General features: G+C 57.1%; 2 protein-coding genes and 1 long non-coding RNA gene across 7 annotated transcripts in view; 1 reads left to right on the top strand and 2 right to left on the bottom strand.

Moving 5' to 3' along the window:
• Nucleotides 1–8,242, bottom strand: part of ST3GAL4 (ST3 beta-galactoside alpha-2,3-sialyltransferase 4) — a 32,735-nt gene extending 24,493 nt beyond the window's left edge. The window contains exons 1-2 of one of the 3 annotated variants that reach the window (XM_023239291.2): nucleotides 8,116–8,165; nucleotides 720–806 (exon numbers count right to left, since the gene is read on the bottom strand). The gene's annotated coding sequence lies outside the window, so the exon portion shown is untranslated. Of the gene's footprint in view, nucleotides 1–719; nucleotides 813–8,115 lie in introns of those variants that run through there. The other 2 variants (XM_023239290.2, XM_023239289.2) reach the window with 2 other exon arrangements.
• Nucleotides 8,243–8,506: 264 nt separating this feature from the next.
• On the top strand, nucleotides 8,507–12,133 carry LOC123380397. The gene is made up of 2 exons (XR_006586098.1): nucleotides 8,507–9,737; nucleotides 10,486–12,133. It is a non-coding gene; the product is annotated as an uncharacterized LOC123380397 (long non-coding RNA).
• Nucleotides 12,134–15,945: 3,812 nt separating this feature from the next.
• Nucleotides 15,946–26,334, bottom strand: part of DCPS (decapping enzyme, scavenger) — a 46,485-nt gene continuing 36,096 nt past the window's right edge. Inside the window, exons 4-7 of one of the 3 annotated variants that reach the window (XM_023239282.2) lie at nucleotides 23,781–23,816; nucleotides 22,928–23,041; nucleotides 18,369–18,479; nucleotides 15,946–16,372 (exon numbers count right to left, since the gene is read on the bottom strand). In XM_023239282.2, coding sequence (XP_023095050.1) covers nucleotides 16,106–16,372; nucleotides 18,369–18,479; nucleotides 22,928–23,041; nucleotides 23,781–23,816 — 528 coding nt within the window. In that variant the 3' untranslated portion in view covers nucleotides 15,946–16,105. The remainder of the gene's footprint in view (nucleotides 16,373–18,368; nucleotides 18,480–22,927; nucleotides 23,042–23,780; nucleotides 23,817–26,334) is intronic. The other 2 variants (XM_003992560.4, XM_019811536.3) reach the window with 2 other exon arrangements.

Here is a 26,334-nt window from a genome sequence, read left to right as displayed (position 1 = left end):
GTAGAACAGTAGGGCCAAGACGCACACTTTTCCTCCTCTCTCTGCTTCCCGACGGTCTCTCTCTCTCACTCCCCTGCCCCTCCTCCCGGTCCCTGTCCCCTTTCCAACCATCATGTCCTGGTGTCTCCCTGTCCCCATCTCCACCTCCCCCCATCGCCTCCCTCCCCCCCCCCGCCCCCCACCCTCGGGTTATGTAAGGGGCCTGAGAACAACACAGAGGGAGCTTTGTTGTCAAACCAAATCCATACGGAGCCGGAATCGGCCAACGCAGCTGTTCCCCATTCCCTCCGCCTTGGCAGAGTCGAGATGCTGGGCAGGAAGCCCCCACACGCCTCCATTTTGGGAGGTGGGGGGCAAACGCTGGCCCTAGGGCCCCCGGGCAGCTAAACGGGTGGCCAGAGATCAGTCACCATTGCGTGGGACCACAGCAGGGGACCAGCCGGCTCCCAAGACAGAAGGGAGTCCCAGTGCAAAGCCAAGGTCACACAGACCACAGAGAGGAGCGCCAGGCTAGAAGCAGGCCTGGATAGTGGCAGGCCTAGAAGGCGGGGGGGACAGGACACAACCTCCCACAGGCCCACCCGTGTTCTTGTCCACACACGGATGCATGCCTATGCTCTCTCTCTCCCACACAACCCACGGACACGCTCATGCACACACAGCGCACGCGCGCATGAACACACACATCGGCCCAAGCACAACACGCCGTGTGTGCTCACCTGGAAGGTGTCTGAATGGAAATCTCCTCCCTGCTCTGGCCAGCCTCCTCCATCCCAGCAGGTACCTCTGGAGAAAGAGCTGGAGCTCTGGAGAGAGGAGGGCGGGGGGCAGAGGTCAGAAGCCAGAGAAGCTCCACCACCAGGCTCTTCTTTGCCGACCCTCAGGCTCCAGGACAAGGTCCCACTTTCCTTACCAGGGCGGTGTCCAAGAAGGGGGGGATGGGGGGGGGGGCAGGGAGCTGAGTTGAAGTTTACTTTGACTTTACTTTGGGCTGGCACCGTCCCTTCACCAAGCTCAGGGGCTGGAAGAGCCATCTCACTAGAAAATGCTGGAGCTGCCAAGAACAGCAGGCTCTCCTGAGCCTCCACAGCCCAGCAGGGCACCTCCCCGGCCACCGGAAGTCCGGCTGCCAGTGTCAGGACAAGTTGGATGTTGAGGCAAGGGGGGTGAGGACCCCAGGGGCAAGAACAGATGTCAGACACGAAGGGAGAGGGAGGAAAAGGGAAGAAAGGAAGGCAGAAAACGGTCAACAAAAGACAGAAAAAGACAGGACCCAGGAGCGGACCAGAGGAGAGTGGGGGGGGGGGGGGGGACAGTGAGTGTGGCGAGAAGGGCCCAAGAGCCCAGGAGGACGGGCTCCCCCTCTCCCTGAACGCACTCTCCCCAGCCAGGCCTTGGCTAAGCCCCTGGGAGGACAGAGCCAGCCTGGGAGAAGCAGGACAGAAGTGGACATTTCCAGGGGTGTCCTAGTCCACCAGCTCCTCCGCCAGCCATGCCCCGGGGGATTTCAGCCTCCCCAGTCCTGGGTCTTTGGGGCCTGGAGAACAGAAAGCCCGAATAACATCAGGACCTCAGAGACAGGGATGAGACAGAGGCAGCGGTGGACGGAGGGGCAGAGAGAGCGGGGGTCACTCCTGAGACAGTCTCCTTCCTACCTGTGGGGAGAGACACTCTGTGACCTCCAAGGGCAAGTTACTAAAACAACAACAATAAAAAAACAACAACACCCCAGCGAGTTACTTTTCTGAGTCTCAGCTCCCTCATTTGCAAAAGGAAACAGTTACTGAGAGGCCACCGTGTGCCAGCACGGTGCCAGGTGCTGGGGACACCAGGGTAAGGCAGTCGCAATCCTGCCCTATGGTGACCTCTGAGGCCTCTGCCAGCTTGTTTACCTCATTTGCGTTTCACAGACCTGGGAGGTGGGGCAGATACTATTAGCCCAATTAACAGATGTGCTGATGGAGAACGAATAATGGCCACGGCTCTGCCTGAGGTCACAGACCTGGGGAGTAGACAGAGAGGAGACCAAGGATGCCACCCGGCTCCTGCCCGGCCGCCTGCCCCTGGCTGCTGGGCCGGCAGGGAGACACCTGTCAGTGTCTGGGCCCCACCTGGAACCACAGAAAACACAGCAGCCAGCATTTACAGAGTGCTGGATTCCGCGCACTGGGATGTCACTAGAAACGCTCTCTCGTTCAGAAGTGTGGGCTCCTCGGGGGAAACCGAGGCTCTGTGTCGGGCCCACGGCTGGGCAGGCGGGAAAGGAGTCAAGCCGTGGCTCCCTGTACCACACCAACGTCCCTGCACAACGTGGCCAGTGTGGGAGCTGAGGGGAGCGGGGTGCACAGGGGGAGGTGGCAGTGTGCTGGGTGGCCGGGGAGGCTTCCGAGAGCACAGCCTCGGGCTGGATGCCCACGGACACTTGCAATTTAGGAAGATGGCTACCGAGGGCACCCGGGCCATACCCCGGGGGGCCGGCCAGAGCAAAGGCCAGCAGGTGAGAACACACATGGCGTGCTCCTGGGAAAATAAAAAGTCTTAATGTGGCTGGATGGGGGCTTTCAAATAAAACTCTTTAGAGCCAAGAAACCCTCTGTCCTACTTTCAAAGGGAATTTTATGTGGAAACCCAATATGGAGAAAGAAGAGAAGTGTAGTTGTTTGGGTAGAAGCAAGAACAGGGGTGAACCGTGCCTCCCGAGAGGACACCTGAGAGAGGCTCCTTAGGGCCAGTCTGTGCAAGGTCTTAAAGTCTGGGCTGAGGAGGTGAAACAGGAACAGGGAGGGGACCCACTGAGCCCAGGGCAAGTAGAAGGAGGGGCCTGCTCTCCTCAGGGGGGCAGAAGCCTGCCCATCCTTACCTGGGGCTCCTGCCTGCCTCCCGGGTGCCCAGAGAGACCCCCGGGGGAGGGGGAGACCCCAGGCAGCCAGGCCAGGCCCTTCTCTGACCAACAGCTCACCTGTCTGCTCACTGCCTTTGCCCCAAGAAAAGGAGGAAGGAAAAACAGGAACGCAGTGAAGACAAAGTCAGAAAACCCAAGCTATGTCTTCCATTCATTTATCAAACAAATATTTACTGAGCACTTGTTATTTGCTAGACATCATTCCAGGCATGAAGAATATAGCAGTAAACAAGACAGACAAGTTCCGGGAGCTTTACACTAAAATCCTAAAATCTCAGCGAGAAAATGCCTTAAAAGTTTTCAGATCTGCTCCACACCACAAACGTGCTCCTGCTATGCCCACATCTCCTTTGGCCTGTCCCCGTCAAGGTCACCAGTCGATGCGTACGCATCTTCCATCTAGGGAACCTGTCCCCTCCACAGGCAGGAGCATGCTCCAGAGCCTCCAGATGGCCACACCAGAAGACCCCCACTGGTGTCCCTCCCCACCCAGCCTAGGCAGAGCCTGAGGCAAGGGAGTCAACAGAGCGTCAAATGCACTGTTAGAATGTGCAGGTTTCATTCTATATCAACACAAAATATAAGGATTCCTTGCTAGTTCTGCTGATTCTGAGTCAACGGCCTGGGACCAAGGGAAATGAGTCAGCCCCGTTCTCACCTGCCCAGAGCTCCCGGGCCCCTCAGCCTCTGCCACCGTGACTGCCCTGTTCGCTTCCCTCCCAGGAACCCCCAGCAGTCGTCCCCAGAGCGTGCCCGCGCTGGTGCCCACTTCTCTCCTGCCGTCGCTTCCAGCCAGGCCTCCCTCCTCCTGACCTGTGCACCTGCAAAGGGCAGAGGGGGCTGTGGAAGCTGCGAGGCAGAAGGAGAAGCCCGCCACTAGGACCTCTCCAGGCCGGGGCCAGGCCAGGGCGGGTGTCAAGCAAGGACCCTGGAGCAAAGGTGCTCCTGTCTGGCAGGAATGTGGGGATGCCAGGCCCCGGAGCAGCCTTGGCCCAGATCCCCCTGCTCGGACCTGTAGGGCCCCTCCCCATCTCCACGTGTGGCCACGGTTGCCGGATGAGGCCTTGCAGCCCTGTGGGCGGCAGCTGGGGGAGCCGCTGCATTTCCAAAGGAATAGGAGCCGGCAGGCGGGCCAGATGGAAGCAATTACAGGGGGAAGCAGGAGAGGTGGGGGCTAGGAGGGGCTGGGAGGGCCAGCGGTGGGGAGGGAGGACGAGAGGGAGAGAGGACAGCCCCGCCCTGCCGGACCACAGGGGGCTGACAAGCAAAGTGCCTGCACTCACAGGAAGGGGGCCACATGGGCAAATGGGCAGGGCAAGATGTGGGGTTCGCAAGGGCTCTGGCCTGGGAATCAGGAGGCGGAGGCTATGGTCGGCCTTAGTCACCGATACACTGTGGCCCTGAGCAAAGCCCTTCACACCTCTGAGACTCTTCAGCCATCACAGGAAAGGGGAGGAGGAGCTTGGGGGAGCAGTGCTGGACTCAACTGGCAAGTGCAGGTTTCCCAAACAGGACTAGATACAAAGTCTCCGCTCAGCTGCTCCCCGAGCAGTGTGACCGTGGCCATGCCGTTTACGCTTCTCCAGGCTCCGTTTCTTCGTTTATAAATGGGCTGAGAGAAAGGGTTGTGTGAGGCTTACGTGATTTAAATAAGTGTATAGCGCACCTTTTTTTTTTTTCTTGTAAGTTTACTGGGCCAGGCTTTTAAAAAGTGCTTGATTGACAAATGGTAACTACTTTTGTTATCTGCTAAGTCTTTTTTATTCTAAGGAGGTCTTTACAGAGGCTGCATGGGCAGAGGACACAGGGCAGGTGGGGGGCATGGGTTGGGGGGCATTGCGGCAGCCCCCTGGATCCCACACCCTGGAGGAGGGGTGGGATCCAAGGCAGGAACAACAGTGTGCGGGCCCAGCACTCTGCAAAGCGGTCCCTGTCCTCTCCAGCCATCACCACCCTCCCCACCCCACACAGGAAAGCAAGAGCCTGGAGCCCCTGAGCCACTGGGCTGGGCTTCGGAGGGAAGCTCCAGGCAGAAGGAAGGGACTATCCTATAACAGCTCCTCTGGGCCTCCAGAGCCAGGCCTTCTCCCGCTCAAGGCCCAGGTAGACACGGAGGGCTTCACCTAGGCCCGCACCTCCCCTCAGCCCCAGCAGCAGCATCTCTTCCCTGCTGGGCAGAAGCCAGGGCCTCGGATTCTAGAGTAGTCACATCATCTTTCTACAGGCAGCTTTGCAGGGGGCAGGGTGGGCAGAGATAGTGAGATAGTGCCAGGAGCCGCCTGTCTGCTGGCCCCAGGCAAGGGGCCAAGACCGGAAGAAAACCTGCAGTTCTGGACACCGATGGCCCTCACACCCCGAAAAGCAAGCGACCCCATACAACCCCTTGGCAGAGTTCAGCCCCTGCTGGGCTCAAGGGGTACCCATCAGGGGCCCCAGGGGAACTGGCTGGGGTCCAGGCGTCACATACAGCTACATTCAACCACTTCCTCCATCTGTAGCACAAATAGTGTCACACACACACACACACACACACACACACACAGGGAATGTGGTAGAGGTCAGGGGTGCTTCTGAGGCCAGGGGTGGCCAGCAGCGTACCCAGGGTCCCTCAGAACACACATATGCAGAAGTGCTGAGCATTCTGGGAAGGGGGCAACCAAGGAGAGATGGGGGAACAAGTGACTACAGCTCCAAAACCTGCCTAGCCTAGTTGTTTTGTCAAGGCAACCAAAAGTTTCAGATCAAGGTCCCAGGTCTTGAGAAGGAAGGAGGGCCCTGGGGGTCAGGGAAACAGCAGCTGCCTGCCACAGGGGAAATGTCTAACCAGAGGGCAGCTAAGGAGTCCGCAGGGAGGGAGCAAGTGCTCTCCTTTTCCTGAGGGCCCTCCCCTCACTACCTGACCACCCCCACCCTCCAGAGCCCAGGGCCCATCTCCAGGGGCTCGGGAGCTCAACTGGGCTCTGGTGCCTGCCTTGATCTCAATCTGTAGACCTGACCCTCAGACTCTGGAATGTTCTGTGACACTGATCTGGAGGGTCCTATTCAGGAGGCTGAGCCTCTCCCTCTCCTGTGAGCTGGAACCATTTTGTATTATTCTAAGATACAGTGACCCCTTCACCAAGACAGAGGGTGTAAACTTTTGAGCCATTTTGAGAGGAGGAATTCATAGCTCCACTGGGACAGCCTCTCTGAGGCGAGACCCATAGGATGTGCCCAGATAGGGCCCGAGGGGGGACCCAATGCAGGGCAGAGGCCAGGCCAGGGTAGGGTCACTACGGGATGACCACAGGTTAAGCTAGAACAGAGAAAGGGGGTCCAACTTCTCTGCTCCTGCTGGTGAGGGTGGTAGTGGTGTGTGTGTTGGGGGGGGGGGCCTTCCAAGATCTATTACAATTCCAGAAAGGATCAGATTCTTGGTTCTACCCGGAAAACTGGATCCTAAAAGGGCTGAGAGGGTGGAGGGGACAAAAAACTCTGTTTCTGAGGAGTGGGAAGTGCTTTGGGTAGAGAAGGAGGTGAGGGAGGAAAGAGAAGACAGCCCAGAAGACACGGCCGGGCTCCATGGCCGGGGTCTCTGCTCTCAGAAAAGGGGGTCCCTGTTGTCTTGAGCAGTAACCCACACCTGAGCTACAGAAGCCCTCTTAGCCCACAGTCCAAGCAGACGATTCCTACTTTCCCTTCCTACATTCTTTCAGCTATGCTCCCCTCCTAACCCCTCAACTTGGACTGGTCGGTGGAGGACTGGCCCCAACTCCTGCCTCTCCTACAACTGCTTGATGAAACCCAGGACCCACGGGACAGCCTAAGATCTCCCACTCAGCCTAACGATGCTGAGGGACAGGGCACAGAGAGGGTTTAGAGTGGAGACAGGAGCAGAGCAAGGTCAGAGGGTATGCCCAGACCAGCTTCCAGCAAAGAGAAAAAGCCCCCACGAGGTAATTTCCAGGCCCCAATAGCTGGCGCCTCCCAGACAACCTCTCTGGAATTATGGGGCAGCTTTGCAGAGTAAGTGTGGCAGAAACATCACTAACAGCACTTACATACCTCTTCCTCTGTGCAGGCAGCTTTCAAAGCACTTAGCACATATCAACACATTTAAAATCGCCCTGGCAAATGCCAGGGCCAGGGCCCGGCGGAGGACGCAGCTCGGGAGAGAGCAGTATTGGTCTGTGCCTCTAGTGACACCCTAGCCCCTACCAGGCCCGTTCCCAAGGTTCTACAAAGAATAAGTCAGCCTGAACTTGGCTTCAACGCTGTGCCTCCCTCCAGTGGTGGAAAGCAAGGCTTCCCTGAGAAGCCAGTGGGGGTGCCAGCCTGTGGGTGGTCATGAGGTCAGACAAGCACAGTTGAGCACCTGAACTGCCTATACGCCCCCTCCCCCCTGTCTTCCAGCAGCAGCCCCCCAAGCCAGGCCCTCAGGACGTGTGAAGCAGCAGAAGTACATGAGGCCTTAGATGGCCCAGACGGAGCTTCCCCCCAAGACTGGAAATGGAGGGGGCAGCACAGGCGGACATGTTGGCAACCCTGGGCCGGCCAGGAGGTCCCTGCCAGCACCGGCCCCAGGGAGGCACCCGGGGCAGACAGCTGAGCCCAGGGGTCCTGTCGCACCCTGGGGCCCCACCCTCACCGCAAACCCACCCCTTCCCACTGCCCACCACCCAGCAGCTCTGAGGCACCGTGGCTTAGGCCCAGAGGCCCCCCACAAGGTGGACCTGGTATCCCGGGCACTGCCAGCCTGCAGCCAGCAACCCCCGCCTTCGGGCTCTGCTGGGCGACCTTGCGAGTCCTGCCCACAGATGGACCCAGCAAAGCCTGTCACCTCTAGCAAAGCCAGCCCACCCGATCTTCTGGCCTCGATGGGGGCAGTGGTGCGAGAAACCCTGGCTCAGAGGATGCTGAAGGTGGGGACGCCTCTTCAGCCCGGGCGCAGGGGTGGGGGCTAGAAAGTTTCCGGAGAAGAGAACCATCCCGTTCGCTCACTCCGAGGGAGAGAGGAGCACCGGCTTCCCGCGAAAATCTGGTCCAGAGAAAGGGATCCCGGGGCTGCGGCCGCCCCACCCGGGCCGGCCCCGCGCTGCGCCCACGTGCCGGGCCGACCACCTCCCCGGCCGCCGCGGCGCGGGGCCGGGGGCCCGGCAGCCGGGCCCTCGCGGCGCTCCCGCCCTCCCTCCCCCCGCCCCGGGCCCCACGGGGACCGGCCGCCGCGTACTCACCCTCGCGGGTGGAGCGGGGCGGGGCACGACACTTTCGCGCACAGCTCCGATCCGCTAGGCGCACGGGCTGGCGGCGCGGCGCTGGCGCTGCGGCTCCGCTCCGCCGGGTCCCTGTCCCGGGCGCGGGGCCGGCCTGGGAGCGGGCAAGTCCGCCTGCGGGGAGGCGGGGGCCCGGGCCCGGGCCCGGGCGGGGGGCGGGGAAGGGGCCGGACACGCTTGCGCACACGGCCGGGGAGCCGACTCCGGGGAGCGGGCGGGCTGGAGGAGGAAGGGCGGGGAGGAGGAGGAAGAGCTGGGGCGCTGCCGCGCGCGGGCGGGGCCGACGCCCGCCGGCCGGGGACTGTGTGGGAGCAGCGGAGGCCACGGAGGGGAGGGGAGGGGAGAGGAGGGGAGGGGGGGGGATGGCGGCGGGACCGGGGGCGGGGGAGGGGGCCGGGGCGCGGAGGGGCGGAAGGGGAGGCCGGATGGGGTGAGGGTAGAGCCCGGCGGGCGCTGCCTCCGTGTGAGTGGCGCCAGGCTGGATGTGCCCAGCGCAGCCTCCGCACACCCTCCTGGGAACAATGAGACCCAACAAAGGGTTCTCGGCTCTCCCACGTGGTGAACAGCGTCCTTCCCTCATTGGGGAAAGTGAGGCACGGAAGAGGGAGGGCCTTGCTCCGGGAGCCTCCCCCCCTTCCCCCAGGGCACAGCGGTGAGGTGCCCTGGACCGAGACCTGGGCCTTTCTCTGCCCTAGTCTGCACCTGCAGCTCCCACACTGCTCTCTGCACCCCTCTTCTGCACACCTATTTTGGCCTTGAGAAAGCCTCTCAGTTTCTGTTCCTTACTGAAGGCGTCAGGCATCCTGTCGCCATCAGGCTCCTGACCCTACTTGGTTGGGCTCAGACATCCCCAATCAAACCTGGAAACAGCAGTCCAGAAGTCACCGCCAGGACAACTCCCAGCCCCCAGCCCCCGAGGCACTCCTTTTCCTAGGTGAGTGGTATTTACCGAGCCCCCAGTGTGAACAGCCTGGTGCCTGAGGCTCCAGGAGCTCCAGGGAAAGTCTAAGACCCAGTCCCTGTCTCCAAGAAGCTTACCATCCAGCCACAGAGAGAAAGCTTACAAAGGACTTCTGTTCAAGAAGAAGGCAAGAGAGGATGTGACTAAGTGTCAGGGCATGAGTCACTGAGGGTAAATGCAAAGGGGGTTCGGAGACGTGCCAACTCCAGGTTCACTGCAGATGAAACTGAAGGGCTTATCTGTTGAGAACAGGTGCCTCGGGAAGCTCGGCTCTGCAGGAGCAAAGTGGAGAAGGCTTGGGTTAACAGAGGCGGCCTCCAAGTTCTTCCACAAGTGACCGTTCTGTCCTAAATCACACCTTGCACAAAGGTGTTTTTTTTCCTGCGTTTCCCCATTGTCTAACATCATTACGTTTGAATGGTGCCTTTGGCTTGGCCAGGCAAGCATTCATTCAACAGCTACTTACTGCACGTCAGCTCCAGGCCTGGAGCTTTTTTTCCTAGGTGGAAAGAAGCCAGTGACTAAAGTCCTTGCCCTGAGCAAGTCCAGCGGACAGGGGGCTCTCCTTTCACACATAGGAAAACTGGTCCAAAGAGAGTGAGCAACTACCAGAAGCACCTGGGTAAGTCTGGCCAAGCTGACCTGAGAATCTGCCCAGCTTCTAAACTTTGCTAACTCTCTGATGAACGAGATCTAAACACAGTTTGCTGTTCTTGCTGTGAACCATGTAAACTTCGCTCTGCCAGAGACTAGAACTGAAGGGCCTGCTCTCACTCCTGGAGACCTGATTCCCAAATCTGCCTCTGTCATCACATGGCTTTAGTTTTCTTACTAAACAAACAAACAAACAACACCCCCCCCCCCAAAAAAAACCTCACTAAAAAAAATGGAGGGGGTGCCTGGGTGGCTCAGTCGGTCAAGTGTCTGACTTCGGCTCAGGTCATGATCCCGTGGTTGGTGAGTTCGAGTCCCGCGTCAGGCTCTGTGCTGACAGCTCAGAGCCTGGAACCTATTTCAGATTCTGTGTCTCCCTCTCTCTCTGCCCCTCCCCTGCCTATGCGCTGTCTCTCTCTCTCCCTCTCTCTCTAAACGAAATAAACATTAAAAAAAGGAAATAACTGTGTTTAGTTAAAGGTATTAAATTAGGCGAGGGATAGGAACTTGCTCTCAAGCTCTTGTGCTTTGCAAGTGTGTGTCGTTCTATTATGCAGGCGGCTTCCCTTCTCTAACCTTTAAGAGTATTCGGGTCCCCCCCCCTCTCCCCCAGCTTGTCCTGGGCCTGGTTACTGGGTGCCCAGAAGCCAACTGTAATTCTGACTCCTCCCCTTCGGCCACAATGTGCTTACTCATGATCTTTCTTTCCCCTTCAGTTTCTTAATGACACAACCAGATGCTTTGCTAGCTGCCTAGAAGCCTTATCACCAGTGGGGCAGGAGGGAAGCAATTCTGGTGCCTTTCGACCCCAGGTGAGGGGTTCTGGAGCCATCTGAGCACCTCCCAGCTCCTCGCACCCTTGCAAGACACTACTTGGCAAGAGGCTATGTGATGGAGCAAGCAGGGCTTTGGCTCCTGGGGGAAGCTTCTTCCCGGAAGCTGGCTCTGCTCTGCCAAGCTCAGGTCAAGACAACCTGACGGACGGCAATCTGGGTCCCAGTCCCCCTCTGAGCCACGCTGCTTCCGTTCCTGTTTCCTCTGCCTCCCTTTAGCTCTGTGGCTCTGTCTCCACGGTGGAGGAACTGGAGGACACCTCTGCTGGGGCAACCAGAGGGGCCTCTGTAGCAGAGGGAAGAGGCAGAGGAGCGAGGGGCCCTGAAGGGGCAGGTGCACGTAGGGCTGGGGAGCCCTGGCCCCGGAGGCTCCTCCTTGGCAGGCCGCGGGTGTGGGTAGGAGGCACATTGCCGCTTGACAAATGTGCCTCACAGGCTTCTGGCTCCTGTCCCTCACATGTGCCACGTTAGCATCCTGCCCACCAGGAGGAGGGAACAGCAAGATGCCGTGTGAGGAAGAAATAAACCCAATCCAGCATCTCAGATGCTTTTAAAAATAGCAACTCTGGGATGGTATTTCAGCTCCTATTTTTATCAGATTTATATGACTGGACCATGAAGCTGAGCTGTTCCCAGGGTTCTCAATAGCAGGGGACATCACTGTTGTAGTCTTAGAAACCTGCCAGTAGGCCAAGGCATTCCAGGAACCTTTAGTCTGGAAGCGATCCCAAGAAGTCACTGCGTGCAGTGCTTGCCTGTTTAAGGCCACAATCAATTAACCACAGATCGTTCACGGCTTGCTTTTTGCCTTAAAGTCACTTGGTTGCTATGCCTCCGCTGAATCATCTAGGATTTTACAGCCCTTCGGATCAGTTAGTTCTTTTTAATATCTAGCCCAAATATCTCTGGTTACATCCTCTTTGGGCCTTCTCACAGTAGGACAATAGTTAACGTTTACCGAGTGACCACTACGTCCACAAAATCCTCTTAGTGAATCGCGACAAAACCCCTCGTGGTGGGCACTATTATCATTCCTAATTTAGGAGCAGTTATGTAACTTGCCCAAGGTTCGTACCTGGGTGCGGGGCAGACTCTGTGACGGAACCATCAGACCCCACTGCCTCTTAGGCACTCGCACAGTCCTGAAGGAAAAACTGGCTGGCGTTCTAATTGTGCACGCGTGCCTCATGCTGGCTTAGGTCGAGGCCCCCCAGCGTGCTGAGCCATGCTCTTTCCAACTGCTGGGCCTACGATCGTGCGGGCCTTTGCTATCAAGCTTAGCCTAGAAATGTGGCGTCTCTTTGCGTAAGGTCTCACAGCCCCCTCTGCTTTTTTGAAGGCATTCGCCACTCTTGTAATCACTTTGCAATTAATGAAGTCCAATGTAATTGAATTGAAACACTCTAAACAGATTCCGTCCATGTTTATTTTTTAAGTGGTTAAAACATGGGAACTTCCAGTTTATGTAGATTTCAGAATCCAATATAATTTTCCTAATAATAACAATACAATAAACGCAGGGTTGCCGACACGTGTGTTGTAAATGAGGGTATTTTAAAAATGACTACCTTTCATTACCACCACCTTCCTCTTAGAAAAAAGACACTTTCACTTTATACATACATGTTTAGAATAACGATTTTGTCCTTCCTGAGAAGCAAGGGTTGGCCGGCCTACATCAGTCTGGCTAGAAATAAAATAGATATGCTAACCTGTTTTGGATATGGAAGTATTACAAGAGAAACAATCTCAAGTATTACTTTGTATGTAATTATCTCTTGATTTGTTTCTCAGGACGGGGATGGGTGTTCAGCAGGGACATGCAGAGTAGACCCTCAGTGTCCAGCTTGTTATTTTTCTCAAATTCATGGAGGAATGTTGACAAATCCAGAACACTCAGCAATTTTGCCCTCGGAGGAGACTTTTAGGCAAACTGAAAGGAGCCAAGAAACAATAGCAGTCATGCCTCCAACTGCTTCCTTCCTTCTCCAGCCACACGCCAAGGGGATAGTGGGCCAAGCACCGGGGCTGACGGCCAATTGTGGACGTGTCCAGGATTTTTCTGGGAAGGGTGACATCCACCACTGCTCCAACAGAGCAGGGACACAGGCACGTATGCCGAGGACACGCGATCAAGCACAGAAGGCACTCTTTGCAGCACGCAGGACAGATTATGCTGCCGGAGGGGGGTGGGGGGAGGTGGCATTTGCTAGTTAGTTAAGGTGGGGCCGAGAAACCCTGGTCATGCTCAGGAAGTTCTCTCAGGGGAGGCCGGATGTTGGGCACTGCAACGTGTCATCAAGGGGAAAACTGGGGCAGAGAGGGGTAGCTCTAATTCTGCATCCCCCAGAAAACCAAGAGACCTGGACTGAGCTCCTTTACAGGAGGGGACAGCCCTTGCGGTGGGGGTGCAGGTGGGGGTGCGGGTGGGGGTGGCAAATTGCTGCACCTGCCTCAGGCCCACGGGCCCCAACGTGGAGTGAGCTGCCCCTGGGAACAGACTCCCTAGAAACGACAGGAAGTGGCATTCATGTGTGGTCAGAAACCGTGGGTCTTAGAGAAGAGTCCTGCCAGGCCCTCTGGGATTTCAGTGAGGTGTAACAGAGAGATGGGCCCCTTGACTCAGTCAGTTCTTCCCTGCAGCTTGAGGCCCCAGGATTCAGGTGGACGGAGTCTCGTGTGGTTACAGGGGCAAATAGGTATACGACAAGAGACTCAGCAGGATCCATTTCATGGCTCACCACACATCTGACCAGCTGTTTCCTGGAGAGGAGCAGCAAACACTCTTGTGCGCAGTGACACCGGCCCCTGCTGGGGCCTTTGGGGGCACGAGGCCAAACTCCTGAGGTCTTCTCCCAGCTCGCAGGGCTGCCCTCTGGGCCTTCGTGACTCCTACTCCAGGCACCAGGGGAGAACTGACCCCCTCCTCCCCTCGGAAAGCAGAATCGGTCCCGACAGAGGAGCACCTCCCGGCACTACAAAGGAGCACAGCCTTTAGAAACTCCCTCTAGAACAGCCTCTACCTACTGTCTCATCCTATGCTCCCCTGCCCCACTGAGTCATGCTCCCCGAGGGTACAGACCCGCAAGACCTTCTTGTTCCTGTCAGCGCCTTGCAGTGCTGGCCCATGCAGGATGTTTGGTAGAAACTTGAAGGGTGAGTAAACCCGAGAGGGAGGAGGAGGGATGGGACAGATCAGGCGAGGGAGCCAAGGCTGGGAATGCCTTCACAGGGCTTAGTCCCAGGGAGCTAGAGATCTTGTCCCCTGGGAGGCTCCTGAGTGCTCTCCTTTTTGGTTCAGGACTGGCCACCTGCTGGTCTTCTCTGAACACGCACCCTGTGTGCCCCACCGGCAGCAACTGATCTGCCCAGGAGAAGAGGACATTCCCAGGATTGGGTCCCTCCACTCTGTCTGCGAGGAGGGGCCTCTGGGTTTCATTTGTCTTCGCAACAGATTTTTTTTTTTTTTAAGTTTATTTATTTATTTTGAGAGAGCGAGGGAGAGTGAGGGAGAGCACAAGCAGGGAAGGGGCAGAGAGAGAGGATCCCAAGCAGGCTCTGTGCTGTCAGTGCCGAGCCCGACAAGGGGCTCGAACTCCTGAATCCTGAGATCATGACCCACGCTGAAATCAAGTATCTGATGCTGAACCGACTGAGCCACCCAGGCGCCCCCTACGACAGCTCTGATGCATGGGAGAAAGACAGCTGCCTTCATTTCCACCTGCAGAAGGTGCAGGCCACACCTCTCTCCCTGTAACCAGCCCCCTCCGGCCTCACCACCCTCATCACCTTGCTCCAGTTCGGCGGCCCTGCCGAGCACTGTCGGGATTCTGAAAGCATCCCCTGCGTGTCTTCCTAGGGGAAGCTTGTACTCGAGCCTGTCTCACATACCTGTTTTCAAGATAACTACCCGGGCGTTGCCTTTTTACTCCTACGTTCCTTGGCTGTCTGCCCCAGTAGCCTGGAGGGTAGGTAGGAGCTTTGTTTTCCCAGCACTTAAAATACCGTCTGGCTCAAGAGTTGATCGGTAAGTCAAAGTTTAGCATAAAGCAACATTAGCACACGGTACGTTTACACGGCAGGACACTTCACGGACCCTCATCCCCGCTCTCCTTCACAAAGCAACAGGCTCAGGACTCGTTAGGGCTGGTGTAACGTTAGGGGGTGAAGGCCGGCTCCCGGAGGAGAGACTTCCGTCTGCTCACCACTTACCAGTCTCTGGGGCAGTGCCTGGCCAGCAGCATGCGTTCAATAAACATCTGATTCTGTTTCTCAGTCCAGGGATTGCAGAATAGGAGCCGCCCCTCTCTGCCTTATGCTTCCCTCTTACCACCTGGCGGAACCCGACATCCCGTTTCCCCCGAGAAAGCCCCCTGAGGAGGTGCAACCTGGTGTCCTTCAGCCCCAGCTTGACTAACCAGCAATGCCAGCCCCTCTGTAGCGGCGTGACAGAGCTGTCCTCTGTGCCGATACAAGCGCCTTCTGTCTTCAACCGCGTGCCTCGCACGCGTGCCTGTGTCCCTGTGCTGCTGGAGCCATGGTAGATGTCACCCTTCCCAGATAAGCACCCGAAGGCTCCCTACAGGCCACCAGCCCCAGACACCTTGAAGTCTCTTCCTGGCCTCCAGATTCTATGGACAGGGGACCTGTGACGCTCCGGTCCCACCTCGAACCGGAGCCCCTCAGAGCTTTGTCCTCCACTGCAAACGCCTCGTTTTGCCCTTGTTGATACAGTTTTGCATGTGATCTCCTGGCTGCTCTATGTGAGTCTGTTTTGTCTTCCTGCCTAGATAATAAACTCGAGGCCAGGGACTTGCCAACCGAGTAACAGAGGCAAAGGCAGGCTTTTTGGGCTTTTGCCTCATCTGATTCTTATTAAAGCCCTCCCACTTCCAGGCGGTCATCCTTCATCCTTGTCAACAAGAAGTTTATCAGCAGGGTTGACTCACACACGGGAGGTGCAATCTCAATTCTGGGCAGGGAAAGAGGAAGCGCTGTCAAAAAAAACCTCTATAGATTATTTCCAGAGAGTTTTTGTATTTGGTTTTTTTGGGGAACTCCGAGACATGTGGGCCCAGAAAACCATTAGGAAGATGTCGAAAATGGAAGGAGGGACAGGGGCGTGATGGCGGAGTAAGGCTTGCAGACGGGGAGAGGTGCTGTCGGATTCGGGACTCGGCAATCGCCAGGGATGGCGCTCCCAGGGATTTGCAGAAAGCCCTCGGCACGCTCCCAGGTCAGCTGAAGCCACCGCCCCCCGACGTGGCTGCTCTTTTCTCAGGATCTGCCCACCCTGCTCTCTCGCACCACCTGCTTCCCCAGGCCCTGGCGTCAGTCCACACCGAAGGAGACCAATACTTTATTCACATACTAGAAATAAGCCGGTACAAAATACAATTTTGAAAAATCCACTTGGTGCGAAAACTCCCTCCGTCCCTCCCTGCCCCACCCCCCAGCCCGCATATCTGTGTTCCTGTCCCAGGGGACGGCCCCTGGGCCACACTCAGCTCCTCTGGGCCTCGTGCAAGAGTTGGAGCAGGGGGTCGTCGGCCCGGAGGGCAAAGGTGAGGGTGCGCCGCTGGTAGTGCTCCGGGTCACACTCCAGGTTCTCGATCACCTCTGCTAACAGGTGAGCCCGCTCCACCGCCGAGCCAGGGGCCTCGAAGCCCAGGGCGGTGAAGTGCACGTGCAGGTGGTAGTAGGAAGGCAGGTAGTGCAGGTACACTCGGAGGCGGTCCCCCTTCACCCCGTAGCGCTGCAGGATGGCTTCCTGAGAAAGGGTAGCGGCGGGATGGGTTACCGTGCTGCCCACGGGCCAGCGCCAGAACCCTCCTCTAGGCCCAATCCCCGACTAGCCTCCGGACGTCTGATAAAACCCTGCAAACAGCTCCCTGCCCACGGTTTGCTGCGGGTCTCTGTGTTCCATTCCAGGGAGTCAACAAAAGCAGGTGACAGCCGCAAGGGGGAGGCTCCTTCTCCCAAATGAAGGGAACGGTGGCCTCCATTGGGGTTCCACACTCCAACCTGCACACAATACTCAGGCTCCTCAGACAGTCGCTACTGGGAATCTAGGAAGTCCCAGTGCCAAGAGACAGGCCCCAGATGCCCAAGACTATGGGGACCATCCTCCCCCCAGGTGACCGATGCGTGCTTAAGTCACCGGGTAAGTGGGAGGGAGGCTTGTACCCCCTCTTAGCATGGAAGAGTGCACAGCCGGGAACAAGGGTGACAGGGACGGGGCTGAGCCGAGGCCTGGTGGAAGAGAGAGGGTGGGGGAGGGTGCATGGGAAGGGCTGCCCCTAGAAGATCCGGGGAAGGTCTCGCTGGACTCCTGGAGGAAGCAGGGAACACGGACCTTGGCCCTGGCTCCCTCTGACCACCCTCCACCTTGCTCAGGGGTTAGGGCTTTTTCTACCGAACTCCCTTTCAGGAGCCTCCTAGGCTTGGCATTGACAGGAGACTCTGATTTCCATTCTGGGTGAATCCCTGAGGAGGTCAGAGGTGAAGAGAAAAAGACTAGGGCCTCAGTGGGCTCAGAATACACGCCACAATTACATCCTGGACTTGGAACTCCGCCTGGGGATCTCTGCAGCAGTGTGAGGTCAAGGCCGGGGCACCCAAAGGCCTTCCGGGGATACGTATGGCTGGCCTGTCTGGGCGAGGCTGCCTGAGCTGCAGGGCAAGTCCAAGTGTAGGCCCCACATCTCCCGGAGAGAAAGACACCACTCTCTGACATCCGCAGGCGTTTCAGCAGAGAAGCAAATGACTCCAAAAAGAGACAGGTGGCCAGAGAGACAGTGATGTGGGCAGGCGGGAGGAAGAAGGCCAGGCAGCTGGGGTCTAGAGGTCAGCAGAGAGCGGACCCACGAGAGCCCCTCCCCCAGGCCTGCGGCAAAGCCTCTGAGCAGCAAGGTGGCGAGCTTCTCTCCTGGCCGGGCACCCTGGTGACTGCTGGGCCCTGGCACGGGGGCTGCATCTTTGATCGTTTCTGAAACATCTATGAATGTTTCTGAGAACGACATCACAGAATGGGATTTAGCAGCATTGCATCCAGATACTGAGGCCCAGAGAGGTGAGGTGAAGAGTCCTGCCCAGAGTCTCTCCGGTGGTTAGGATCAAAATGTCAGAATCAAGACCACAACTCAGGATTCTAGACTCATTTCTCCCACCTTCCTTTGCCTCTTTACTTTCTATTTATTAATTTTTTTGAAAGGGGGAGGGTGCAAGTCAGTGAGGGGCAGAGAGAGAGAGAATGGGGCTTGAGCTCACCCAATGTGGGACTCGAACTCATGAACCATGAGATCATGACCTGAGCTGAAGTCAGATGCTTAACCGACTGAGCCACCCAGGCGCCCCAGGGCTCCTCTTTACTTTCATGTGATTCAACAAATATCCCAGTATAAAGCACCCCAGAATGCCAGGTGCTACAAAATTCAGTCTCTGGCCATAGGGGACCCATCTCCCCAAGAAACATGTCTGGTGCAATGTGGCTGTCATGAGCAGACACAGGTGATCCTGGGATGGGAGGGGAACCTTGGCGGAGGAAAGGTGGCTGAAAGTAGAGCTGAAGGGTAGGGCAGGACCAGGAGACAAGGGCCTTGTGAGTCCATCTAAAGGACCTTCGTAAGGTCCTGGGACTGGCATCCAGAGACAGGCCCCTTTCACAGATGGACTTCTGGAAAGGGTGAGGAAAGCGGCCACGAACACACTGGAATTGGAATATGATTCCTCTGGGCTTCAGTACGGATGTGGCCAAGGCAACTCACCTGCCCCTCCCGGAGGATGTTCCTGAGCAGCGGCAGGTGCTCTGGAGTAAGGTCCCGCAGTGATCTGATGCCCCGGCGATGGCAGATGGCAATCAGGTACAGGTCATCTAGCTGCGCAGAGATCGGCACGGGTAAACCAGGCTCAGCAGGGGACAGAGCCAGGGGAGGCTGCCAGTCCTGGAATTCTGCAGGGAAGCCAGGAAGTACCCACCCCCAGGCCTGCTGTAGCACCAGCCACAGGCGATCCCGGGGAGCCCACGGGAGGACCAATCCCTGGGCAGTGGGGGCCTCCACATGCCTGGGATGAGTGGGACAGTCTAAGGATAGAACTTCTGTTTATTCTTCCTGCTAAAGAGTACCATATAGGAATATTTATATACTCACAGAGCTGACGAGGGGGTGGGAGGAGAAGGTTCAAAGAAGTGCCAAGGACAACTTTCCCTCCAAGACTTTAAAATCTAATAGCATATAGGTGAGTAACTACTACAAGACACAAAGTGATAAAAGTACAGGAGGAAGAAGGAAAGACTATCTAGCTAGGGTGATCCAGACATGCTTCCTGGAAGAGGAGGTAGGGGACCCAGGTCCTAAAGAAGGGGTAGCATTTAGAGGAAGAGCATTCAGGTTAGAAGGAACAGTGACAGCAAAGGCTCAGAGACAAGAAAGTATACAGCATGTGAGGGGCAGAGTAAGTAATTCGATTTGTCTGGAGTCCAGTGTAGGGGAAGGATGTAGAAGGATTTGAAAGGTGGAAAGGGGCCCCGCGGCCAGCTCAGCAATGAGCACCACCAGAGTGCTTAACCTTTTCCTCTCTTCCCCTAACGCACAGGGCTCACAGGCCAACCCTTCCGGCTGTCCTTCCTGAAAACAGCGCCTGGCCGAAAACCTGGAGGTCACAACAGTGTAAAGAACCAAAGTCAACAAGATCTTGTGCCAGAGAGCAAATAAACTCTTCTTCTGCCCAGAAAACCTTCCCGCCCTCCCTGCTCACCCACACTGGCCCTGGCCGACTATCACATCCATGTGCGAGGCAGGCCCCAGACACCAGGGCTCCAAGGAGCAAGACGCAGGAGGAAGCCGGCAGCACTCAGCCAGGCAGCGTGAGCTGCTAGATCCCTCAAGGACATAATCTGGGGACCATGAGTCACCAACCAAATCCCCAAGGGCCCCAGTTTGAAAACTGAGAAGACGGTTTTCCATATGGTGCCTGGTGTCCAACTGTGCCCCTTCAGGCCAACAGTCTCTTCCTACCACATTCTTCTCTGCACGAGTTCCAACAATCCGGGCTCTCTGCCTCAGGCCGGCTACAGACCAGCCCCGTGGGAACCGCCCAGCAGCTGGCTGAGCTGTGCCTACCTAGGCTTCAGTTTTGCCCATCGGTCTCTCCCAGACTCTCCCTTCTCATGGCCTGTGCCCAGGACATTTGCTCTGTCCCTCGTGAGGAGCCCAAGAGAAGCAGGAAACAGAACTGCTTGAACTCGGGGTGTACATGTGCCTGTCAGTGTCTCCAGCCGCTCTTATATGTCACTGTCACAGACTCTCAAATAACAGTGGCATTTGTTTTAGATGATGTCTGCTGACAAATCACAAACGTGGCATTAAATCACACCTCTCTGCTCCACTGGCAGGGAAAGAAACCCATTCTGTGATAGGCAGACGTGAGCCCAGATTTTCTGCAGGCAGCCCAAGGACCCCCGGCCCAGAGAAATGGCATGAAGAAAGCCAGACAAGGAGCTGGCAAGGGTCTCAGGCTGGTATCCCTCAAGCTGGCCCATCGGTCACTTCGGGCAGGCAGCCACCACTGATCTCTTTTTACAAGGCAGGACAGCAGAGTCAAAGGAACGGCTTCCTGGCAAGGGGCACGGTGGAGAATGGCCGGAGGGCCATCTTTCCACCTCTGGAGCGACCCAGAGGAAGAGTTTCTTGATCTGAGCCCTTTAGATCAAAGAACCTACATTATATGAGCGGAAAGTGCATGTTGTGTCCATAGAAACACACCCTATATACTTATATACACAACATGCAGAGACGATACCTGGAAGGAGAGACAAAGACATAATCTCTTTTGAGAAATAGTCCCTTCTGGGGAACGGAAGTAGAAGAATGTGGGGTGAGGGAACTTGCTTTCACCGCACTATTTATTCTATTCTGCACTTTTACCTCGTGCATGTCTTAACTAGACCTTAAAAAAAAAAAAAAGCAAATAAAAGAGAATATATAAGTGATCTCTTAAAAGAACTGAGGGATATTATAAACTCCAGGGAGGCAAGATTCTCTAACAGACATTAGGCATTTGATAAATCTTGTGGAATGGATAGATGGGTGGATGGATGGACATACGGACAAAGTCTCTTTAATCCTGGGCCAGCAGCTGGGAGGCGAGGAGATTCCTGGGTGGCTAGGAAGGCTCCTTAGGGCAAATATGGCGGGTTCCTCTCTCCTCAACCCTCCTCTAGTACAAGGACAAAGAAGTCCAGGCCCGGTCTGTCTCGCCTGCTGGCCACGCTGCCAAATTCTAAGGGAGCAGTCAATTTCAGTGTTCTGTCACAAGCCAAGGATTTGAGACAACGAAATATGGCACCACTAAGAGACAAGTGCTAATTAAGGAAAGGTTAAGAACAATTGCACCTGTATGACCATTAAGGGAAACGTGACATTTAAGCTGGCCTATTCACAACCCCCAAGGGCAAGTCGCCCCAGCCCTGTGGCTGGGAGCCCAGTGCAGCTCCTGAAGACTTTTCTGTCTTAAAGGGAACGGAGAGACAGGGCAGTTCCACCGGCAGGCCCAGCGGGATGCCTGCCAGCACAAGGTCAAAAGGACAATGGATTTTCATTCTCGGGGCCCTGGGCTCAAGTGTGTTCAAGGGCTTCTTGAATGGAGATGCAGGAGTCAATCTTTTGCTGTCCCCGCCTGGCCCTCAGACCACCACCTCCTACGAGTCACAAGCTCCTTAGCCTTCAAAGATCTCGTGAGGCAGAAGTTCCTTCCACCTCACATCCCAGCTCCCGTGACCCAGTCTGTGACCCGGGGCCTCCAGGCACGGGGCTGCCCAAGGGGACAGACAGGGGGTTTGCAGAGCTGCACTCCCGCTCTGTGGCCTTGTCCCCGCTCCCAGACGACTCCAGGGCCAGACCTGGCTTCTTCCCTCAAGGCCTGAGACGGAGATAAGCTGAAGGGCAGGGGGTAGGGGCGTGGACACAGGAACCCCTGCAGCCTCTCTCCGCCACAACACCCCACTAGTGGACAGTTATCTCCTTCCGTCTCACTTGCCTCACACAAATCATCACTCAGTGCTACAACTTCTGAAAATCCCTTCAGATTCTCTACCACCCCTCAGGCCAAGTTCAGTAACTCCCAGGAGCTGCTCTTAAGAGGCAGCTGGCACTCACTTGCCTGTGTACCTCTGAGCTGAAGTCCTGTCCCTTTACCCGAACCGCAGGCCCTCGCCCCCCTTTTCTGGGTAGTGAACGAGTGGCATTGTAGATCTAGAAATCACCAAATCAAAACCAAGTAAACTGCGGGTGAGCCCAGTTTAGGACCCAAAGGCAGGCCATGACTGAGAAAGCGGGAGGGAAGGTGTGCGTGGGGAGGTGACTGACCGGACTCTAGAACGCCACCTGTGTGAGGAGCCCAGGAACCAGAAGGGTCCACCGGAGGGCAGCGCGGCAAACCCACGCTCGGGTGACTCAAAGATCTAAACCAGAAGAGAGAGTTTACCTCCTCTCCACTTCCTACCCAGCAATCCCGTGTCTGGCTTCCTTGGCCTCACCGTGGCCCCTGGCCCGCCACAGGCTGAGCCCGGCCCAGGTCCACGTTCCAGTCCGTGACGTGAACAGCCCTTCCTGCAACACGGTTCTCTGCCTGCTGCTGATGCCAGGGGTATCCAGTCTACCCAAAGAGGTGGTGGTCCATTGCAGCTTTGGTGGTGGGCTGGGGTGGCAGTGAGGAAGGGAGGCGAAAAAGAGAGAGACGGAGGCTACGGAGAACCGGACAGAGAGGGTGAGTGAGGTCAGCTCACCCTGGAAACCTGCTCCTTGGGACAGTGGAAGCAAGGGGCACGGAGAGCAGGAAACAGCTGAGAGGCCCGAGTGGAAGCCTGGGCCACTGGAAGACCCCTCTTGGTCTCGGGCGGTGGAGGGGACCCTTTGCGTTGGTTGCCATGGCTCCTTCCTATCAGTGCTTCAGGTCTTAGGCCTGCCTGGATCTGCTGGTATGCAGGGGCATGGAAAGAATGTAAACAGTCCTCTTTAGGGCTCCAGGTGCTCCTGGAGGGGAGGGTGGCAGCTGAGCCACTTGGCTGGTTAAAGAATGGCTGTATGCTTATGGGTGCAAACATCATGCCATTCTTTCCCCCCTGCGTGGGAGGACAGCCAGAGAGAACTTCAAGTGGACACGTTAAGGTGTGAATGTTTGCGCACAGCTCAGGTTTCTGTTGTTGGTTAATTAAAATCGGCTTAGAGAGAGGAACCAAGGTGAGAAAGAAGGGCAGGACTAAGGAGGCCCAACAACCTAGAGCAAGTACTGGGAGACCAGAGAGCCCCAGCAAGAAAGCTTTTACCTGCTGTTGGTTCCACTTGAGATCAGGGATGAGGACAAAGCCATCAGAGGGATCTGGGTTCTCAAAAACAATCCGGTCAGCTTCAGCCTTCTTATCGAGAATGTTGTACACCCACTGGAAGGAGGGGGAGGGGGGGGTCACATAGCTACTCACAACCTCTGGGGAAACACCACAGACCAGGCTAGCTAAGCTCTCCGGCCCCTCCAGGAAGGACAGCCAAGCCATATAGGGTCACTGAGCTGAGGGGGGGTCTACACTCAGGCTGCCTTGTCCCCGCCGATCTGCTCTTGGGGGTCCAGAAGAGACTTCCCCTCTCCCACCACAGCCGTCCCCTCGGGGGCCACTGCAGCTCGGATGGGGCCGTTTCTTTGGGTTCTTCCTGCATTTAGGCCATGTACATGCTCTGCCGTGGCCTCGCCAGCCTGTGTGCATCCATCCCCGCTCCTGCCCGCGGGACTCGCGAACAGCGGTCTCCGTGGGCCCCTTCCCACTTTCTTCGGGACCACAGGCAAAGACAGGGTGGGACTTCCTTCTGCGGAGGGAGCCAGCTGCACACCAGGGCAGGAAAGGCTCAGGGCCTAGACATGGATGTGTATGGGTTTCCCGCCCTGCTGGGTGGGACTCTCATTTGTGGTGGGATTGGCGCCTCTGCCCACCTGCAGCCACAGCGGTTTCCACTGACACGGCCCTTGTGTGACAACACAGAATAGGCACAGCTGGGAGACAGCAATTACACGGACCTTTCCTGTCAAGCCAGGGCCTCCAGCCCCTGTCAGACCCTTTTACCGGCTGCTGGCAGTCTTCAGAGGACCCTTCCTTGAGTACTGTGTGGATCCCGAGGATGTCGTTTTACCTTTAGGGTCCTGGTGGCCTCTGTGAAGAAGCCAGCCTGCAGGGGGGTTAAGAGAAGAAAGCCCCTGTTCTCACGGGGCTCATAGAGACCTCCTCTCTTCACTTCCCCAGAGCTCTGAGTCAACTCCCAGCTTGAAATCCGAGACAGAAGGCTGCCGCAGAGCCAGACAGAGGGCAGCGGCTGGGCCTGCGCCCGGGAAGGGCCTTCCGGCTCACCGAGGGGGCGGATCGAGAGGCCCGGGCACGGACACGGCCAGGCCGGCGGAGGGCTCCTCTGCCCGCTCCCGGGAGTTCTGGCACAAGCGTGTCCGCGAAGGCCGGGGGGCCGTGGGAGCTGATCTACTGAGTCCACATCCTCGCTCTCGGCCGGTGCGGCCAAGGTCAAACGCGACCGTCTGAGACGGAGAGAGCAGAGGGTACCTGCCTGGGAGTATCCGGGGTTCCCAGACCCCTGGTAAGGCCAACAGGTTGGTCACCATGTGGCCCGCCCACTACAAAAGAGGGGCCTTCCCGCCACTTCCTGGGAGCGGACTGGAGCACAGCCAGCAGTGGCTGCCCACGCAGCCCCGGGGTCCCCCACGGACGCATTTCCTCTCCTGCTGGAAGTCTCACTGGGAACGTGCTGAGGCAGAAAAAAAAGCCAGCTGGAACGTGACCCAAAGCGCCCCAATGGTAAAGATGAGGGAGGTGAAAGATGACGCTCTGTGGAGAGCCCTGGAGCGGCCTCCCTGGGGCCTGGGCTGTCTCTTGCCCCCAGATAAGCAGCCCCCTCAGACTGGAAAGTTGTGTAGTCGTAGACAGAGAACAAACTGGTCCTGGTGTCCTCTCCCGCCTCCTCGCTAACTAGCTGACACCTTGGGCAAAGTGGTGTACTCTCTGAGCCTCAGTTTCCCCCTTTGAGAGGGGACTGGAGTCTCCCCCTCTGAGACGATACCTGCACGGCACAGACTGGCGAGGAGTGTAAAGTGACTGACAGCGCCTGGCACAGAGGAGGCCCCATAAAGGCAGAGGGATGTGCTCAGAAAGCTCCAGCAAGAGGGGGCGTCGAGCCGCAGCCTCGTGGCGATGACAACAGGCGCTCTGCCGGAGGCCGCTGCACCGAGAGCAGAGGCCTGGCGGTGGTGAGCAGCCCTCCCACGTGCGGGCCCTGTTCTCAGGGCCTCCCAGAGACTACCGCGCGCAGCAACCCGGTCAAGCTGGTGTCGCTGTCGTCCTCACGTTGTAAGGAAAAAGCAAGCATGGGGAAGTCCAACCAATTCCAACCGAGTCTGGCCCCACAGCTCCGGCTTCAGGTCACGGGAGCAGGCCTCTGGGAGAGCAGGGGTGGGGGGTGTGAATCCACGTGAAGTCCCAGGCCAGCAACCCAGCTGAGAAAGGGAGGGGGCCAGGGAACAGAATTCACACAAATCATGGGGGGGGGGGGGGGGGGGAGGGGAGGGGCAGGGCCTGTAACGGGGAGCGAGCCCATCAGGATGCAAGCCCGGGGGACTCAGCCACCCCCGGCTTCTGGCAGACACCTGGCATAGCTTCCTTGTGGCAGGTGACACCGGCAAGTCTCCCCTGGGATACCTCACTCCCTGTTCACTCTCCTCCTGCTTTTCTGCTCGCCCCCCTGCTAGCCTCTCTCCTCCGGCCACCCCTCGCCTGTCCACACCTCCGCTGTATCGGCACTGCCCTCCCCTGACCTCCCCTGTCCTCGGAATGGGACCTGCGTGTGCACAACGGCAGCTACCGTCCTGGTGCCCAGTCTGTGCTGGAACCAACAGCGGGGATGTGATCTGTGGTGCCCCTCTCAATCCCCACTGGGACCCCACTTGCATTTTCCAGGCGAAGAAATGGGGTCAGAATGGCAGGACACTCAGAATGCTCGGAGATGGCAGAATGGGAATCCAAACCCTGGACGGACACTGACCTCAACCTGACGACTCACAGACCAACACTTTTAGCCTGATGGTCTCTAACGCTCGGGATCCAGATGTCAGATGGCAGTACTTTTCTCTTTTCTCTTTTCCTTTCTTTCTTTCCTTTCATTCACTTATTAATGTTTATTTCTTTTTGAGGGGGGAGGGGGAGAGGGGGCCGAGAGAGAGGGAGACACAGAATTCGAAGCAGGCTCCAGGTTCTGAGCTGAACCCACGAACTGTGAGATCATGACCTGAGGCGAAGTTGGACGCTTAACTGACTGAGTCACCCAGACGCCCCTGATGGCATTATATACTGAGGAGTTACAAGAACCTCAAATTTGAGGAACCAAATAGGGTGGTCGGCTGACAGCATGGGCACCGGGGTGACACTGACGGGCTGTGAATCTCGTCTCCAAATTGCTGCTGAGTAGAGTCAATGAGGGAATGCACAGAGAAAGCTGAAACAGTCCCGGGCATCTGGTGAGTGCTCCCAAGTCCCAAACTCAACTGTTTCCGACATAAACCCTCTCTGCTGCCCACAACCCCTGTCCTGGTTAGTGACCCTGCTACCTATCCATGCTCCATCCAAGCTGGACCTGGAGCCACCCCCAGACTCTGCTCGCCTCTCGAATCCGCCAGCTTCGAGCCCTA

This window comes from Felis catus, chromosome D1 (genome assembly GCF_018350175.1).
Source record: "Felis catus isolate Fca126 chromosome D1, F.catus_Fca126_mat1.0, whole genome shotgun sequence".
Lineage (NCBI taxonomy): Eukaryota > Metazoa > Chordata > Mammalia > Carnivora > Felidae > Felis > Felis catus.
Note: the sequence above shows the minus strand (reverse complement) of the source record. Positions and strands in the feature narration are given on the sequence as shown.